At 41.9% G+C, this 19,886-nt stretch overlaps 1 protein-coding gene across 1 annotated transcript; it reads left to right on the plus strand.

Annotated features, from left to right (window-relative positions):
* The first annotated feature begins 13,557 nt into the window (after nucleotides 1-13,557).
* On the plus strand, nucleotides 13,558-19,288 carry LOC114428556 (bone morphogenetic protein 2). The gene is made up of 3 exons (XM_028397079.1): nucleotides 13,558-14,045; nucleotides 14,951-15,318; nucleotides 18,266-19,288. The coding sequence occupies exons 2-3, from the start codon at nucleotides 14,964-14,966 to the stop codon at nucleotides 19,168-19,170; spliced, it is 1,260 nt and encodes a 419-aa protein (XP_028252880.1). The 5' UTR covers nucleotides 13,558-14,045; nucleotides 14,951-14,963; the 3' UTR covers nucleotides 19,171-19,288.
* The last annotated feature ends 598 nt before the right edge of the window (nucleotides 19,289-19,886 follow it).

Consider the following 19,886-nt stretch of genomic DNA (forward strand, 5'->3'; position numbering starts at 1 on the left):
ATCAGTGTCTTCCTACCAGGTGATGAGCGTTTGCTGACAGGGCTATAGTCCATCCCTTCTAACTAGTGGAGAAATTCAGCTGACAGGCAAGACTTGTTTGTTTGGAATATAAACACAAAAAATAAATTTTGTAAGTAAGTTAGTCAGTGGTGTTTTTCTATTGAGGCTAGCACAGAATTCAATCAGATTTTGAATGGAATTTAATATAAATTCTCAGCAAAAAGCTGCCGAACAAGTGGTAAAGTGCCTGCCAACAATATCAAATATTTTCTAGGACTGTCAAAACTCTGCTCTCAGTGTGCAGTTCGTTTTTACATTACTAGACTACACTGCTATTTCATGGTGGATAAAAGTCCTATTTTCCAGTATCTTTGTGTTTTATGCTGTGTTGCTATGTTTTTGTGGTTGTGTACACAGCTGTTATTGAAAAAACAAGAGCATGTGCGCATGTCAATGTGTCTTCTCATTGTGTTACTGTGTACATGTATGGCGCATGTGTGTATCGCTGAGTGGACCTCCCTCGCCATATTGCAGAGATTTTTCATCACATGAAAGCCAACAGGGGGTGGTATGCATACAGGGCGAGTCGCTTCCATCTGCCCTGTCCACTTAAATTAGTGGGGCCTCGCATCCAGCAGCATCTGGTTCCAATATGGAGCCAGGCGGAAGGGTGGGTGCCTCACTGTGCGGCGGAAAATACAGCCTACTGTACCTTTAAATAGCCCTCAGGAGGCTAGGGACGGATGCTGGCGCTATCGCCCTATCCCAAGATTCTTTGTATCTGGCCTAACACTTCTTCCCTTTGAAAGAGGACAAATGTACAATTAGGCAGGAATGCCTGCAATGCTGTTTTCCAAGCGTGTGTTAGCAGAGCTGGCTTGAGCAAATGGTGGATTGAATGGTAAGAGGTTACACGCCGTCAACCTCCTTCACTGTTCCGCGGTGAGATGCACCGTCTGACCTTGCCCAAGATGGGTTTCTCCGGTTCTGCTGGTCCGTGTTTGGGTTAGCCTCTTGTTGTTCTGGTTCTGCTGCAGTTTGCCGAGCCAGGTCTCTGTCAGCACTACTCTGTGGCACAAGTCCGTAAAGATCTTTCCTCCTCCTCCTCCTCCTCCTCCTCTTCTTCTTTCCCTGGACGAGAGGCACTTCAGAGCTTACCCATAATTCAAAGGTTTCCATCTCAACCATAATTCACACTGCGCTCTACCCTAACTAAAGGGGCTGTCTGTGACTATGGTGATTGCATGTTTGTCAAACGAATTGTCAGTGCAGCAGACTCAGGAGGAGGAAGAGAGCAGGGCCAGAAACATGATGATGACACGCTTATACACAGGAACGTGCACAATAGTCTCATCCTATAGTCCTATGTGATCTGTAGGATGAACATAAAACAATGATAAAGACACAACTGTCCAAATAAATACATACTCTCAGGGTAAACATCTGAGGTGCAGCTGGGTAAGTGGTAGTTTACTAGTTACAGAGTTTACAGGATGTTGAAGAGGATCAGTTATACTTTACTTCCAGTTACAGGTTATGCTACAGTATTGCCACATGTTACATGCCAAGTTATATCAAAGGATTTCTTTACCAATTTTCAAGCTCATTGCTCTAAGTTTACTGTCATAATTAGCTGTTCTGAACTGAAAGATGTTTCACTATAAATCCAGGGGCCTTGCTTTCGATTCCACTTAAAATTCTATTCTTCTATTGTGAACTACCTTTTAATATGAGTTCAAAGAGTGTTTAGACACAGATAACGTTTACTAACTAATCTCCATCAATGCCTACAGAAACGGAATCATTCTGCTGCCATTAGCAAGACCAAGATAAGTATTTCTTGATGATAAATATGAATTATTATTGTATTAAGTATTGGGTTTGACAAAACAAAAAGTCTGAGAATTAATGATTTATTATAAATGCTGCGATATAACTTTAAGCAGAACCAAAGGAACGTATAAGGAACATAAAAAACTGCTAATATATGGAGCAAATTGTTCAAGAGGTCCTCCCTTGAATGTACTAAGCACAACAAGTCTGTGTTTCCATTAGCTGTGAGGGAGGATAACATGGAGCGAGCAACACAGCGTGATCAGATAAGACTGATGACAAGGCAGGGGCAATTGATGACAAACTTTTGACAGCTTTGGCCCATGTCTTCAGACCTAGCCAGCCTGCTGAAATATAGATTGCAGTGCCCCTCACACACACACATACAACACGTTATGTCTGCAGGTAGGTGTGTAATGTGTGAGTAAGGCAGGCAAATAACAGAAAAGCAATGTAGTGTTCATCTCAGAGAAGAACTGGCCATGTGAAGAATGTGGATTTTCATCTTCAGGTGGTGTACCTTAGTTTTCACGCTCACTGCTGTCAATATGAAATCCTTGCCCTTTGACCTTGCAGTGGACACATGCGCAGAACAACAATCAAAGGGCATATCCAAAACAGCATGGGGTTAAACTCCATCTTGAAGCTTCCCAATACGAATATTGAGAATACTTAGTGTCAACGACACGCTTTACTTACACAAACAGTCCAGCAGCCAAAGACAACTGCCACTCCGCAACAAGTGCTAACCACCAAGTAATTTTATTAAGTTGTGACTTCCTTTCTTTTCCTTCCTTACATCAGACGTTCAAAGGTCAAGAGGATCTGTCAGCAGTGACAGAGAGGATTATGAGTGTAGGCATTCCATTGGCAGTCATTACTGCCCTCAGTCAGCACCTGGTACTCTTTCTCCCCCTTTTTTTCTCTTATCCTCTGTCTTTCTGTCTCTTCTCTCTCTTGTCCTGTGACAGGCTAAGAAGCAATTAGTGTCACATTAGTGATGTCCACAGTATAATTCTTATTCATGCCAAAGCTGCTGCTCCTCAGGATATTTTACGTTGTTTTATTTTCCTGAACATAATCTCGAATTCTTGTTTTAAAATCTTAAAAAACGTCCATAAAATATTCAGGGTGAATCAGAACAGATCCCTGTGTATATTTTATGAGTAAAACCTCCCTTTGTCCGCAGAACTGTTACTCTACATTCCTGCTACGTTACAATCACCTATCCAAATACAATACTAAGAGAGAAGGAAAAATGAGTATGAGCAGCAATGTGAGGTTTGGACCCCTGCACTAGAACCCCAGCCCAGTAGGATTCTTCACATTCCAGGCCGTGCTGGAGCTGGAGCTGGTAATAGATCTGAGCGGGCCTGCTGGGCTCAGCTCATTGTGGCCTGTCCTCCCCTTCCTCAGTTTTCTACTTTGGAACAAGACAGCGTTTTTCCTTGTAGGCCACCTTCCTGAGAACAGCCTCAGGTACTGACTTTCTCCTCCCTTTGCCATAAAAAAAACAGAGCACACATGAACACATTTCTTCCTTTGCTTTCTGCCATCCATACGGCCAGTTTCCCCTCATGCAGCTGTAACAGGATAGTGGGAGTTTACATCAGAGCAGAGTGAGGGGTTGGGTCTTTTTGACAGTAATGCAAGGGACACTTGTTTACCTAACCTTATGGGTCACAGTGCAGTTTAGCAGGGAATGAATGACTTCATTTCAGGGTTTAAATTAAAGGGTTCCTCCTCTCTTGAACTTAAAACAGATTTGTGCATGCTTTGGAATGAAGAAAGTACACAGACCTTTCTACTCTGGCTGTAACTGTAAAACAAAAAAGAGGCAAAGAATTACAGTGCTGACAGGAATGAGAGCACATTCTGCTCCAGAGGATGCACATGCTTGCACACAATTACAACTTAAATCTAGCTAGATACAAATTGTGGAAAAAAAAATCTTTCATTCACACTGACACGGTGTCAGTTACTTCAACAGTTATTGGGCTACGCCATATTTGAGGGAAATTGCTACCTTATGTGCCTTTAAAAAAAAAAGCCACAGGGTTTTGAATAGGACCTTTTAAAAAGAGGGTAGTGTTTCATTTAGAGTTGGTGGTCATTTTGGCAATGGGATTTTACCACCAGGGAGCCTTGGAAGCATTTACACTCACACATGGCAGCAAGGCCTGCTGTGGTGGTGATCAAGTGCTTTGGAGATGCCTGGACACCATAAGAACACAAATTAGAGCCCATCTCTGCCGTGCTTCCCCCCACACCAAAATGTTCAGAGCTATAGGAGCACGCTCACTACAGCCTTTTTATGTAGTTGGCTCGTCAAAGAAGAATTGATTAAAGGGCCTTTTTAAATGACTTCCTTTTCAGAGCTATTATTTCCCAATAACCAAAGGAGAGCAGATTGAGATCAGTAGTCTAATCTGTTGTTTCCCTCTCTTTCTTATTGGTGTTTTTGTTAGAGCCCAGTAAAAGAGCTCACCCCATTTTTCCTGTCAGTCATCAGGTTGTAATACTGGGGCTCATGGCTGTAACTTTAGACTACTCAAGCACTCACGCACAGGCTTTTTTCAGAGAACAGAGTGAAACAAGTCACTCTCCAAACCCTCTGACAAATAACCCATGCCACAAAGAGCCTGTAACTCTGCCGCCTAGGGAAAAATGCTTTGAAGCTGCAACAGAAAGGAGGGCTTCTTCGCTGCAGCCAGTGCAGCGCTGGGTGCAGTGGCTGAACTTCGTGAAAGGAGGTAACAGCGGTCTTCATAACAATAGAAACCCTCAAATTCTTCATCACACAAAAAGGAACACAGCCGCTGACCTCTTTCTCAAGAGGCAAACAGCAGCTATTTTGTCATTGGTAGTAGAAAAAGGCAAAGCAAGAGTATGTTTGGAATGGTAATATGTCATGCTTCCCTGGTGCCAAATTGAGTTGAAAGTCAAGCTTACCTATAAAAACACACAGCAGATGGAGGGAAGAAATGAAAAGATAAGAAGGGATGATGACTTTTCATCCTGCATCAGCAAAAACACCTACAGTGTCGGCCTTCCTCAGGGCTCTAATCAGAACACACCATCTCCCTTCAACTTCAAACATTCCTGTAAACACCTGCTTGTATCTTGCTTCTGCATCTGTGTGGGTAAATACCACCCATTCTTTTTCAACTGTGCACAGACAAGACCTCCGCTAGCTACCTCTGGACAGTTATTTCTTTTGTAGCCATGCATCACATCTCCTTCTCAAGATGAAGAGCTGGAAGAGATGAAAAGCAGACTCTCTGACTCTCTGGGGGGGAAACCCATTGTAAAGAAGAGACGTTCAGGTGAGAAAATGTGCGGTTTTGGCAAACAAAAGTTACATTCATCCAGGTGGTCCCAGACGCCCTATCCAAACAGAGGTCTCAGATTGAGCGGCATCAAGATTGTGTTAAAAACAATGGCGCAGTATGCTCATATCTCTGACTTTAATGATTAATCTGATCAAGCCAACTTTTCATCTGTCGACGCCAATGTTCTAGGAAGCTCTTTTGACTTGTCATCCGGACAAGTAATAACAAGAAGTGTTGTGTCTCACAGCTGAGGCGCCTGTCTAGTTGTGATATACAGAAGGGCTGCTACATGACACTAATGGCTAATCTCCTTTCAGATCATCGGCAAGAAATGCTGTCGGAAGAGGAATTGAAAAGTCAGGTTTACATTTTAATGGGGATTCCTCCATTCAGTGCTTTGACATAATTGTTACTTTAAGGTGCTGTAAGTCAAGACAGGCAATTTCACGCACAGATCCAAGAAGTGCCTCTAATACTCTGCATTTTCAACACATACTCCTTCATTATGGCTTGGATTGGCAGCTTAGCACTCATTTTTCTACTCATTCCTGTGCAGGCTCCGTGGCTGCTCTCTCTCACCTTTCCCTGTTTCACGCAACCGAATTAGACATGCCTGTTTACTCCAACAGGAGTCATCGACTTGACTGAATGTAAATGTAAACCCTTTTAGCTTGTAGTTGTGTCACTAGGGGAGCAAGATGTGACTTTTTTTCCCAAAAAAATGTCTGCATTCAGCTTCGATTTCAAGCGTCAAAGTGCCAGCCAGTTTTTTTAACCGGGAGCCACAGATGACTTTTCTAATGGTGAAACAAAGCTGGCTTTTGTGCTTTGGTTCTGGGAGACCGCTCACTCTTGTCATGTACATGTGAAATTAATTAGGAGGAAATACTAAAACACTTGGGTGGAAATTGCTTTTCACCAGATGTTCTACATATGAGGATCAATTTAGTGTTCTTAGCATAGCAAAATGGCTATATAACTTCTTTGCTTGCCTCTTTGATGAAAGCCAATCTGTCACTCAGGCACATAAAAAACGAAGCTGGGGTTATATGCTACTGTTTGTTCCACTTTATAGAGTCTTAGGTAATATGATTACTTAACCAGGTTAGGAAAATACAATGTTTCATTCTGGGGTGAAATTTGACATACTGACAAGAGGCCTAGTGTTCTTCGATGATCCATGCATAAACCTAACGAGCACTCTTTTCCTTGTCCCCTGCCCCAAACGGAGAGAGGCCAAATAATCACAGATAAATCACTGCTGGATATGAGATAGCCAACAGAACAGAGGTGTGTAGCTAGGTCTGCAACTAACATCTCATATGTCATGCATATGTTTTAGTGTGTTTTGGAAGAGAACCAGCCTTTATACACACGTCTGTTTGTGGTGCCATGACACAAGTCCCTAATATGGATATAAAAAGCACAGCATGCAATGACAAGGCAAGAGCCAAGATGAATTAGGAGATCAGAAACTCACATTTTTTTTGCCTACACTGTGTGCTCCACTGCACAATATCATAGATGTGTGTGCAACAAGAAAACTACTTTAATTTAGCACACTACACTACTGGCACAACAAATTTTAAACAATACAGTTCTGTCTGCTCAAGCCTAATCATCTATTCTTATTTCTATCTAACTGACAAAATGCGCACTAATCTCCAATCTTTTAATCATTGTCCTCATTTCCTTGTCTCTTTTTATGAGTTTACAGGACGTAACATGCGAGCAACTGAAAGGGAGCTGACCTGGTCGTCTGACTGCGCAGCAAAATCCAGCAGCTCTCCCCATAGCTTCTGTTGCTCTGTGTATATTCAAGAGAATCCAAGCCATCTGGAATCTGTTTATTGTATTACAAATGACACATAATGGTAATCTGGCATGTGATGAGAGAATGTGAATTACAGACAGGGGGCATGAAACAGGTATTAACCTTCATTTGATTTTCTTTAAGGAGGACATTTAATTTAAGGCTTCACGTTATCTACCTGATTATTCATTACAGTAAGCTCACCCATAACCATACGAAACAGGATAAACAGAGGAAACCGCCAATTAAATCACATTCCAGGGAAGATTGGGGGGCTTACTGTATACAGAACAGTTAGTTTAGTGGCATAAATATTTACACAAACTGCCACGAATTAAGACAAATGTTACCAGGAAATAGTCTACATTGTGAGAGGCCAGCACAGGGGTTTGTCTAAATTTATTGGCTGTGTTGTGTTGAGTCCCAAAATTCTGCACACTGTTTTTCAAACTGACTGAAAGAAGACAACTGTCGCAGATCTGCGCTGCTCTATGCACAGTAAATCCTCCCACTGAGCTGGTAACATAATGTGCTTTTCTTTCAAATGGTGAAAGCTTAATGTGATATTCATTTTCCATTGACATTTACAGCAGATTCTAACATGGATCATGTATCTGAAGCAGAGAGAGAGAGAGAGACAGAGAGACAGAGAAAAAGAAAGAGAGAGGGAGATGGGCGGAGATATGAATAGTTGCATCAGACTGGTCCTAGTAGAAGTTAAAGATACATACTGCATGCCCAGGGAGTGGATGTCAGTTAAATGTTTATACAGCTGCTCTGAAGATTATTATTATCATGAAACCACACCGCTATAATGTCATTCTGTGAATGCCAGAGCACAATCAGGTCCTCCCTATAGCCTACTAGCCTTCTGCCTCCGTCAGACAACCCTGCTGTTCTTCTCCCTCAAGGCTGTACGGCTGGGATCAGACTCAGCACGACACCATGATAATGAAATGCGACAACGAAATGGGTTTGTTCCGCACTAACTTAAACCATGTGAAAGCCAGTGTTTGCATTTTCCTACAGCTGGATCTATTTGTATAATGAACATGCTGACGTGTTTTTTTTTTCAAGAATGAAAAAGAAATAGATTTTATTTTAGAGTAAGTTTACATTTTAATAGAAAACCCTATATTTTAAACTATTTGAAGTTGTTTGGCTGCAAGCAGAGAAGGCTTGTATTATTAACTTTCAGATCAGACCAGTACATATGGCAAAGTTGTTGGTCATCCAAATTTGCTAGGTAATTGTTTGATGTTGGCGAATTCACTTGCTTTGACCTCTGTTTTGAGTTGCACCATCTTGTTTGCACAAATAAGTGCAGTTCACAGCTATCGTTGTCTGATTGCCTTTTAGTGGTGAATAAGTAGAATCAGATTATCAGAGCCTGGGGATCCGCTGTCTGTGTCTGTGGTTCTTCCACAGTAGGCAGAGATTACTTGTGTGTTCAAATGTAAAAGAAGAATGATAAACAGTAATGCCTGTTTGTGTAAAAGTGGTACTTGTTACTATGCTAACTGTGGCTGAAATTAGCAGGGTGCTAAAAATTGTAGGTCTGACTGAATATGTAAGAGAAGTCTGAAAACAGTCTTTATCTTTACACATATAATACAATACAGTTGCTTGTTTGTACACTGACCTTGCAGTGTTTGATATGAGATGCTTAGCTGTTTCTAACCTTGACAGTATCTCACATAATATAAAATACTGAGATTCAAGCAATATCCCACGTCATCCATGGGTCTAATCTCATCTGGTGCAGTTTGAAATGGTTTTTGTGAAAGTGCAGAGCATTTGAAGCTACAGTGCATGTTACGGCTGGTGGTTTGACACTAGAGATGAAATATATGAGGAGTGTTTCTCTTTCATCTCGTCCAGAGTGTGATTGAAAATGCCATCAATTTATCTTTGCATCTGAAGGTCACAGCACAGTTACTATTTGTCTGTTTGGTTTTTTGAACCTTTAAAGGGACACTCCACTTGTACAAAGGCAAGTTTCATTTCATTTTGCACACACATCATTGAGAGCAGTTCCAACTAACTGTTGCATTAACTCAACATAAACTTGTATTAATTGAAAACATCTTTGTTTGATGCTCCTCATCTCCTCTCATCTATGGATACTTGCTAAGTGTTTTGCTTCCTTCCTTAGCCCATAAACAGCTGCATGTGCTTAAGCAGTAAAATGTAAATCTTGACGCTGGCTGTTTACGTAGCCCAGGCTTCTAATCAGGCAGACATATAATTGAGTGACGCGTGGTGTCTTTATGAGTGGAGCTGCATTCAAAGGGCAGATCCCTGTATTTATGTCTCTCTCTCTCACTGCATCTCATCGCAGCTAGTCTGTTAAATGCAGCATGTGTTTATATGACTTCAAATGTAACTTAAATGTAGTTTTAGTCTAGTATATTTATGTTATGGCTGGGATTTTTTACAGAATATGAATAAAACATATTTTGCATTCATGAATAAAAGCCATTGCTTTAAGTTTTTTTTTTTAAACGTGAAAGATTTTAATGAAAAACTATCAAAAGTAATTTAACAATATGGTAATATAGGTCTAAAAAAAAGCAGCAGTATCGGCTGTCTGATCAAAGCTTCCTTGTCCCCCATATTTACACAGGAAATTAAAACAAAAACAAATAATCAGTGTGCCAATTTGCCAAATTGTGCACAGCTTCTTGTTAGCGACCAACCTCAGCGTGCGTCTCAATATTTTGAACCTTGCAAGCAGGATTTGGACCCTCTCTTGTGATCTCTGCGAGGCCGTATAATCTGGAGGTGGACTTGTTGCTCAAATTAGTGGGTAGAGAAGTGTGCCACATGTTCAGTATCCATAAATATTGACTCTGGCTTTCTGGCTGGCCGTCTCTGACCTTGGTGGGTTTCCATTTTGGGACAAACCTATATGAAATGTGTCCCACTATGCCGCATGCTCTTTCATGCTCCATGTGCACGTGTTCCGCATGGTCCAGCAGTCGTGCTTCTGCTGTCAAACACATGTGGATTGATGAAGATTTTACTGGTTGCTAAATTAAAAAGACAACGTCTCTCAACCATTGAATTAGAGGTGACTCACAGCAAATCGTTTCCTGGTTTTGGACCAGCATCTCTGAAGATGATCTCCTTGTAGGCATGTTACAGTGTGTTAAAACTACATCTGGCAGAGGAATGCAGGCCCTATGTCTGGCCAAGCTACTGTTAACAGCAGGTGAAAGGCTAATAGTTGGATCGGGAGTGTCATCTTGGGGCTTTGTCTGCCCACTGACTCATGGAATGTATGTGATGACAAGAGAGGGCTGCGCCATCCACATCCACCTCAACATGTGTAGATGGACACATACACAGAGCACATACAAAAAAATGAGCACACACAGCACCCTGGTGAGGACAATAAGCCATTTCTTCTTCTCTTTGCCAGGATCTATGCTCTAAAGGAACACAATACATTCTATCCTAATCCTCCCCCTGATAACCTCAAACACTGCCTCTTCAATAGATTCATTATACTTTTCTTAATAAGTGTTATGTATTACACATTGTTCTCCCTTAAGGGGGTTTCCATACAAGAAAAAGATACATCTATTAAACAAACCAAAAGGACACGGTGGTGGTTTACAGTATATTATTCTTTTGGTTACTGCAGATTTTCCCCCAAAAAGGTGAAGAACGAATGGAACATACCAATGAAGAAATCTGACTTTCAAATGATCTGAAGAAAATATATCATTTACAGGGTCTGCATGTTTTGTAACGCAAACCTTGTCTGGCGTTTGTGCTCCACTAACCTCACTTTTAACCTCATGCTGACTTCTATGTGTCAAAGAAGGGCAGTAAATCACAATGACAATGGACAACGAACCCGAAACACAGACAGAGAGATGCAGAGCGATTCGTGACACATTTCAGTTCTTCCTAAAGACAGACTGGGGGCAGGGGTCGAATCAGAGACCAGCCATATTAGCCCTCACTGGTGGGACTAAAGGATTTCCAAGAACACTGGTTTAATCTGATAACAACAGTCTATAGCTAAATGATTGTTATGAGGAGATACAGATGTTCCACAGCATTTTTCTACACCTCCCTGAGGGTTGTGGACTAACACGTCTTCACTGCTAGCAAGAAGCATACTATACTATACATAGTAGAATTCTTGGTTAAAGAAAAATGACCAAAACTCTTCCAGATGGTAAATTTAAACACAGATACAAATCTTGGAAAACCAAAATATTGTGTCAGCTTCTTCCTTTTTGATCAGTTTTTTTAACTTGAAAAATGTTAAACAATTTAAAGCTTAAAAATACCAGGAAACGCAAAGATTATTATAGGGACCACAGATGTATTACCTTTAATGTAGGTGGACTGATCACATCTTGTTGTGCTACATCAGAAAATTCTCCGAATACTTCTTGATTTTATGCACTGAAAAGACATATGTATGTAGAAATATGTTTTGGGAAACCGTGCACAGTGTATGCACACTCGATGTTCCTCTTTCCTATAAGCAGTCGGTTAACAAAGTTGAGCATCAAAACCTGAAAAAGTTTATAAACCACTGTCCTAATGAGTCATGAGCCTCTGTAGTCTCCCTTGACCTTCAGGTTTATGCTGTAACTTTCAGAGACTATTTACTGCTATCACAAACAGCTTCTTGCTGGAAGGAACTAATGATGCTAGTGGTGGTGGTGTGTTGTGCCGGGGCCAACACCGTCTAGCCGAGTCCCAGTTTTACCTCTCAGACACTCAGCAGGTTGTTCATTTGCGTTTGAGATAGCATATCTTTACTTGCTCTTTCTCTGGCTGCCCTGTGATGTTGTCCTTTCAATCAACACGTAATTGGATCAGCGGCAGCGATTTGATAAGCTTGATGCATCTGGTTCAAAACAATGATATGCACAGTATCAGGGCCGCATGATCTTCTCAAACCACTCTGGGCAGCGCTGATCAAGTCCCATTAACATCCTTGGACAGAAACATTCTTCAGCACTGGCCTGACACCAGCTGTGCCAAATAACACAACAGAAAACACACAGCCTTACATCATATATCGTACATCATCATACATTGAAACTTGCAGAAAGAGAGAGAGAAAGTATTAGATAAAAACTAAAAGAGAAGGTAATCAAATATACTCTGAGATTACTGTGTGAGGCCTCATCCTCCAATCTACAGCATCTTTCCAAGCAGCTGTTACCTGGTTTAAAGCACTAGGTTCACCAAGTGGTGTTTTGGCAACAGCAGACACCCCGACTATTGCTGCCCACCGATTAGCATGACAATAGAGGAAAGCTATATAACTGAATGAAGTAGAATAAAGTTGTAACTAAAGATATAACTGGACAGTATGCACAGTATATTATTACAATACAAAGATACATACTGGATGAAACACTGGAAAAAAAGTGTTTGGATCCAGCAAGAAAAAGGTCCAAAAAACAATGCACACCACCACTCAGGCAACGGCATGCACCTACGGGCCTCTCTGTATTTTAATTGCTAAGTGGATGATCTGGGATTATCCCTCATAAAATGTCATTGTCCTCAAAAGAGACAAAGATATCTTGTGATCGCTGTGGGATTTAATCTATTGCTATCTTGTGAAGAAAACAAGCTTGGTGCTTTGGTCAAAACACAGCCGCCTGCCCCACCATCATCACCTAATGGAAGTCACTAGAAGGAATCAATGGGGTCTTTTCTTATGGAGATGACCCAAACATTATAGCTGCTGACTACACCTCACAGGCCGAACACAAAGTTTCTCTTACACATCTGTGCCTCTGATGGCATGTACAGTCCACATGCAGTGTTTTTTAAAGAGGCAAATTTAAAACATCAAATTGTTGTTGTTTTTTTTTAAAAAAACTGGACGAGTTAGGGAGCCTGTTCTTGATTCTCTTGCTTTCATAGTATTACAGATATATGACAGTACATTTTGCAGCCAGATATGCTGCTGATATATTGATAAACTGCTGTGAATTGGCACAAAATAAAAAAGGATGGATCCAGCCAAGAGGAAACATGTTTAAGCCAGCACGGCTGTCTGACACACATGCGCCAGTACACACACACACACCAGAGTGACAGCAGCCGTTTTGTAGCATCTAATAAATCCTACAAAACCACAAAAGATACACAAATTATTATAATTCTATTATCTATTAACTTTAATCCCAAACCAAACATGTTTGATCTCACAGCATTATTGATCAATTGTCTGTTTATGTAGCTGACATGTTTTTGCCTTATGTGGGCAACAAAATATTAGAGAAGAGAGTGTGTAAACTATGATGTTTAAAACATTAAGCAAACATTCGTCCCTATTTGTAGGAGAAAAACAACAGTATGGTATTAACTGTTGATTTAATGAGGTTTAGTGAACTTCCAGTAGAGTTACTGCTGCATGACAGAAAGAGGAGTAACAGAACACAAAATCTTCATCTCTTACCAAATCTTATCAAAGAGGAGGAACTGAGGCTCTAACGTGTGTTTATTTGACATCATTAGTCATGAAAAAGTTTGGAGCCTTAGGGGTAGAGGTGCGCAGGAGGCGCTTTATAATGGACAAATGATTGACAGCCCCTTGGTGACATCACTATACGACAAAAAGAGCCGCTGGGGGAAGCAAAGGCACCAATCAATTGAACCACTACGGTGTGGCGCACAGAGAAGAGGGGACGCGCTCTCCAACTCGCAGCAACAACGTCCAGAGGAGCGACACTTGTGTGCGCTTATCTCTCCAGAAAGCAGACGCTCAACTTTTTTTTTTGCCTCAGCGAACTGTTCCTTGTGTTTTGGAAGATGTTCCAGCGAGAGTCTTTAGATCGGTTACGTGTGCCAGCTTCGTCTTAGACTTAACACCATTTTTTTTCTTTCTTTCTTTCCGTACTGACCAAGACCGAACCCGACGTGCAGCTGGCGTGAATATGTGCGAGAGGAGATCAGCGAAGGGTATGGGCTGTCTTTGGTCCCCTAAGGAGAAACAACGTGGATTAAACACGAATTAATGTGGAATTTATCGGAGCCCAAAGGTGGAACGACGACCGGACACAGCGCTTCCTCGTCAGGTATTTTAAACAGATGGATTTTAATAAACCATTGAAGCAGCTAAGCAGACTCTTAATCCTTTTGATTGTTTTAAAATAACTAAATAAGTCTACTGAAGGAAAAAAAAACTTGAAACACACGGTTCATTTCTATGTATATGTTTACAGGGAGTGTGCGTAAAAGTTAAAGCGTCCCAATGTTGAACCACGCTGTGAAGACAGGATACTGTAAAAGTTGTATTTTGGTTGTGCTCCACAGATGATAGCCTGTTAATTTTTTTTAAAATGTTTTTGATGTGCTGTCCCGGGCTACATCTGGCCCTGGTACGCACGTCAGATCTAACACCTGCGAGCCTCTTGAAGTAACTCTATCCCTTATGATTATACATGACCGTCAAAGCCTCTGCAAACAGGCGCTTGTTGCACCGTCTGACCGCCTCTGTTGCAGTTATCAAACTCCTTTTCCTAAAAGTTCTTTAATGCTACTTATGATCTTTCGAGCCACACACACACACACACACTTTTTCTTTTCATATCACTTCACCGAACATGATTTCTTATCTCTAATTGGAGACTTTATGTCTGCGCTCTTCTCCTTTGATTTGTCCTTTCCGTGTCAGTCCCCTTTCTGTTCGCCTCTTTTATAACTTCCTCACCTTGATATTTTCATGTTTCAGTTCATGTCAAGACCAAACTTCTGTTTCACTTAGACGGGCTTTATTGCCGGTGGGGCTGTCTCTTTTTTGTTCCACTTCAAAGTGAAGAGGTGTCTTCTTTTTTTTTTTACCTGCACTTCTTCAATCATGCTGACTGTATGGGGGGGATCACAGACAGTTTGGGGAATGCTACAGTGAAGCCCCTGCTGTGTCTGCCTTATGTCAATACCCTAGAGCCAGTGTATTGACAGAAATCAACTTTCTCCACAGGGACTGACTGATCATGGTCGCCGTGGTCCGCTCTCTCATGGTACTGCTGCTCGCTCAGGTGTTGCTGGAAGGTGCTACGGGACTAATCCCCGAGGTCGGCCGGAGGAAATACAACGAATCCGGGAAGCAGACCCCAGAGCAGTCGGAGAGCTTCCTCAACGAGTTTGAGCTTAGGCTTCTCAATATGTTTGGACTGGGGCGCAGGCCAACCCCGAGCAAGCAAGCCGTGGTGCCGCAGTACATGGTGGACCTTTACCGCATGCACTCAGCAAACGGAGATCACAGCACTAAACGACCCAAGAGCATGGGGAAGCATGCAGAGAGAGCCGCCAGCAAGGCCAACACGATTAGAAGCTTTCACCATGAAGGTATGTATTAGTGACATACCTTTACCTGTCAGCCGGAGAACTCCTCTGCTCTCTCAGACAAACCAAACCTATATTTAAACATGACTCAGTGCGCCAAGACTGAACTTCAGAGTCTTCACTGTTTTATGGAGGTTTAGTCATTTACAGGTGACACGCGTCAAAGTTATTTGCTACTCTTTAATAAGTTTGGGATTGCGCAAGACTCAGTGACACGATTAACAAACAAGCATCTCATGCACAATTAAATTAACTGTTATATAAGTAGTGATGCAAGCAAACATCCCCCTGGCGCAGCTGTCACAGGCTTCAAAAACATCAAGGGGCGGTGGTGGTATCCCTGGGGTAATTTGTTTCTTAATAATTGATGGTGTTTGCGTGGGCTCTGAAAACAGTTTTTCCAGACACGCACCACAGGAGCAGGATAAAGGGCGGTGTGCCTTTGCGCAGGTGATAGTCATCACCCGGTTACTTCAATAACACACGACATGACATTATACTAACACGCATTATGACAAAGTCATCGTGTCAGACTCAATTCTGAGTCATTTTTAACAAGACTGAAATTAGTTCTGGGTAACAGTGGGGAGGGGGGAAGAGATGAGGAGGGGGTGGCGCGCAGTATTCTTTCCAAATCACCCCTCTCTCCATGCTGTGCGCCATTACGCACGTTCCAATAACACTATAATTGCTCACTTAGTTTATATGGTGGATACGCGCAGATTGTTGAATTCGGGGTTTTAGTTCAACTCCATTTTGCTTTTAAGACAATATATGTCTCTCAGATGCAAGGGCTATAGAGCCTGAATATATTTGCAATAGTTGAAATGTGGTAACTGTTATATTGGTATCTAAAAAAAATTCTAACAGATTAAATTTAAATACAATGATGGTTTATTAGAATAATGTATGTATCATGAAAAGGTGTAATTTTTACTCTAAAGATACAGCAGCTGTGTATCTACTATTCAACTTCCTATGGTCCATGTTCCAGTTTCTAAGGCACACAAGTTACTGAGACCATAGGGGCTCTACACAGAGTCCTCATACAGAGTCCTAAGTGTTTGACTGGGGAAGTTTCCATCAGGGGTGAGTCAGAGGGTTGGTTGAGTGGTTGCTTGGGTGCTCTCCAGAGACCTAGTGCAATGACACCAAGTGGCTACACTGACACACTACAAACAACCCTGGCCTGGGCAGCTGGGCTGAGTGACTGCTCCCAGCCTAGTACTGGAAACCTCTGTGCCCGGCCAACACACCTTGACACCGCTGGCCATTACCAGTGTGTTCAGACTGTGTTTACATACATTCCCCTGGCTCTTTCATCCTATGCTAACAGATCTGCAGGGTTGTTAATCTTCCCATGTCAAGAAACGTGCAATTGATGGCTACTCCATATAATAAGCATGTATCTACAGATGTAAATGCAGCACATCAAAGCAAACAGCTCTAATCATTCATCCCATCTGCCAGCTGATATTCATTTCACTGGGATAATTAGTTTCACTGCTATCACTTTTCAAAAATAACCATTTTTCATGCCAAATAGAACATTTCCACTATTACACAGGAAGTGGCTGCCAGAAACAGGTCCCTGATGAATGACCTAACATTAGCCTTTATCTTTTGTTTTGGCATGCAGCACAAAAAGAAATTAGGAATGTTGATACACTCATATCTGTGGTTCACACGTTTTTTGACAAGCCCTAACTTGTTCACAGAGCTGTTCCTCAATGGAGGGAAACACACAGAGAGGGCGAGAGAGCGAGAGAATACTGTTGCAGAAAGAGTGACAGAGAAGAAGGCAGGAAAAAAAGAGGATTTGGGGCTAAGAGAACAGAGGGAAAGGAGATTTGGGAGCTAAGGGAAGGAAAGAAAGAAGGGATTGGGGACAGAGGAGAGGGAACGAAAGACAGGGGGCTTTCCCACATCAAATAAGGAGTGATGGTCTTAATTGAGGTCTCTGAAACTCTGGAGGGAGGTTTAGGATGAGATGGTGGAATTTCCTAAGTGCCTCCTTTGAAAAAGCAGAGTTCAAAGTTTGTGTTTACTTTGTAGCACTAAACAGATTAAAAAGTGTGTCTATACATCAGCTGTGATCTTCTTAGCAAGAGTTCAAAGTAGGACTGCCTCAAAGTAAATTGCAGCTTTTACTAAGACTTCTGTCATTTACAGTACAGAGGGGAATACCAATGAACTTAACTATATATATGTTAGAACTGCAAATGCCTTAGGACAATTAGGTGCATAGATGAGCATTTTCTGGTAATAATAAAGTAACTAAATTAATTACTTAACTGCCTATAGATATCCAGAACTTAGACATTAATAGTATCTTTTCTTACGGCTTTTATATTTCATCGTAAATTACATTGCAGTGATATTTCAGAGCTGAAATTCTGCAAAGGCTAATGCAATAGTTGGTTTTTATATTGATGTCTGTATCTCCACCACCCATTGTCTTCTTTGATGATACTTCAATGTATAGTACAACTTTTTTTCCCCATGTGAACTGATGGAAATCATGTGCAGCAGCCATAGTGCAAATGAGGCATTTGAAAGCAGGCCGGCTGGCTCGTTTGATCTTATCGATACAGATTGAAGCGTGCTTCTTTCATCTTCTGACATTTAGCCAGGTGAATTATACGAACAAGGCACTAATGACGGCTTTCATCACAAAGAGCATTTGCCTGCTATTACACTAGGCCCTACATGCAAGTGTTGATATGTGGGTTATACCTGTGTGACAACGGTTCACAACCACCCACTACAACCACGTGGCTGCACAAAAAAAAAGAAACATGCAGAGCTGTGCAAGCATGTGAGAGTGCCAAAGAAACTGGCTTTCAACACAGATGTTACTTTTAATCTTCTCTATTCATAAATTCTTGCTTCATACTTGCTGTGCATTTCACTCCCCTGTGATCTCACACTTGTGTTTGTCTCTCTGCAGAGTCTATGGAGGCTCTGGCAAGTCTGAAAGGCAAAACAACCCAGCAGTTCTACTTCAACCTTACTTCTATTCCCAAGGAGGAGTTCATAACCTCTGCAGAGCTACGTATTTACAGAGATCAGGTCATGGGAGCTGCAACACCCAACAACAACAGCAGCACTAGTGACAGTGCTCCAGCTCGTGGCTTCCATCGCATCAACATTTATGAGATATTTGGGGCTCCTACCACTTATGGTGCAGAACCCCTAGTACGTCTGTTGGACACTCGGTTGGTTCAGGACTCTTTGAGCCGCTGGGAGAGCTTCGATGTCAGTCCCGCTGTATCTCAGTGGGCCTCTGGTAAAGGCCACAATCATGGCTTCGTGGTGGAGGTGCTTCATCCGGAAGAGGGAGAGATAGGCGGTGAGCATGCTCAGAGACGCAGACGGCATGTCAGGGTGAGCCGGTCTTTACATCAGGACCAGGACTCATGGCCTCAGGCTCGGCCCCTTCTGGTGACATATGGCCACGATGGTCACGGGGACTCAGTGCTCCATACGCGGGAAAAAAGGCAGGCAGCACTCCGCAAGCAACGCAGGAAGCACCAGCAAAAGGCAAGCTGCAAAAGGCATGCTTTGTATGTGGACTTCAGTGATGTGGGTTGGAATGAGTGGATAGTGGCACCCCCTGGCTACCATGCCTTTTATTGCCATGGGGAATGTCCTTTCCCCCTAGCAGACCACCTCAATTCTACCAATCATGCCATCGTGCAGACTCTTGTCAACTCGGTCAACTCAAACATCCCCAGAGCCTGTTGTGTGCCCACTGACCTCAGCCCCATTTCCTTGCTCTACCTGGACGAATATGAGAAAGTCATTCTGAAAAACTACCAGGACATGGTGGTGGAGGGATGTGGCTGCCGGTGAGAACTGCTGGCAGGAACAGAAAGTAATAGTGGGCATGAAAGACTGAAAAAAATTCAGAGGTTATTATGGACACCCGGTTTCCCAATGAAGACATTTTATTTATATAAAATAACACACAACAGAGCTATTGTGGAAGAAGAAGAAACTATATATGAATATATTTATGTCTACATAAAGTTGGGAAAAATAAATATTTTAATCAAAGGAATATTCCTTTACTGGTTTTGAAAATGTATTTCTGATGTACATTTTGAAATGGGTGCAATACCACATGAAGTATAATGCTCAGATTTTTATTTTGTATTTATTTCTATTATAACCACTTTATTTGTAAATAAATAATGTGTATTTATCGTGGAAAAAAAACGTGGTCACTGGGTTTTCCAAGATCAGCTACACTGAACAGTGTTTGGGGGGGTAGCTAGTGAGGCTGACATGAACACGAGTTTTAAATTCTGACAGAAATTACCTTTAAGAACATAAAACAGCACATTGATTGCAAACCAAGCACAGGTCTATTTTAGTAAATGTAATTGGAAACCAAAAACAATAGAAGTTAAAGAGCAAACTGACAGGACTGGGTCACTGGTGGAATGAACTGTAGTGTGGTGTAAGGTCAGAGGACAATTTACATGCCCACAGATGTGATACACTCCCACAGGAGGATTAGAAAAACAGCAGAGCATGTTTTAACGCATTACCTGTCACTGCAAGGT

This window comes from Parambassis ranga, chromosome 24, assembly GCF_900634625.1.
Source record: "Parambassis ranga chromosome 24, fParRan2.1, whole genome shotgun sequence".
NCBI classification, from domain to species: domain Eukaryota; kingdom Metazoa; phylum Chordata; class Actinopteri; family Ambassidae; genus Parambassis; species Parambassis ranga.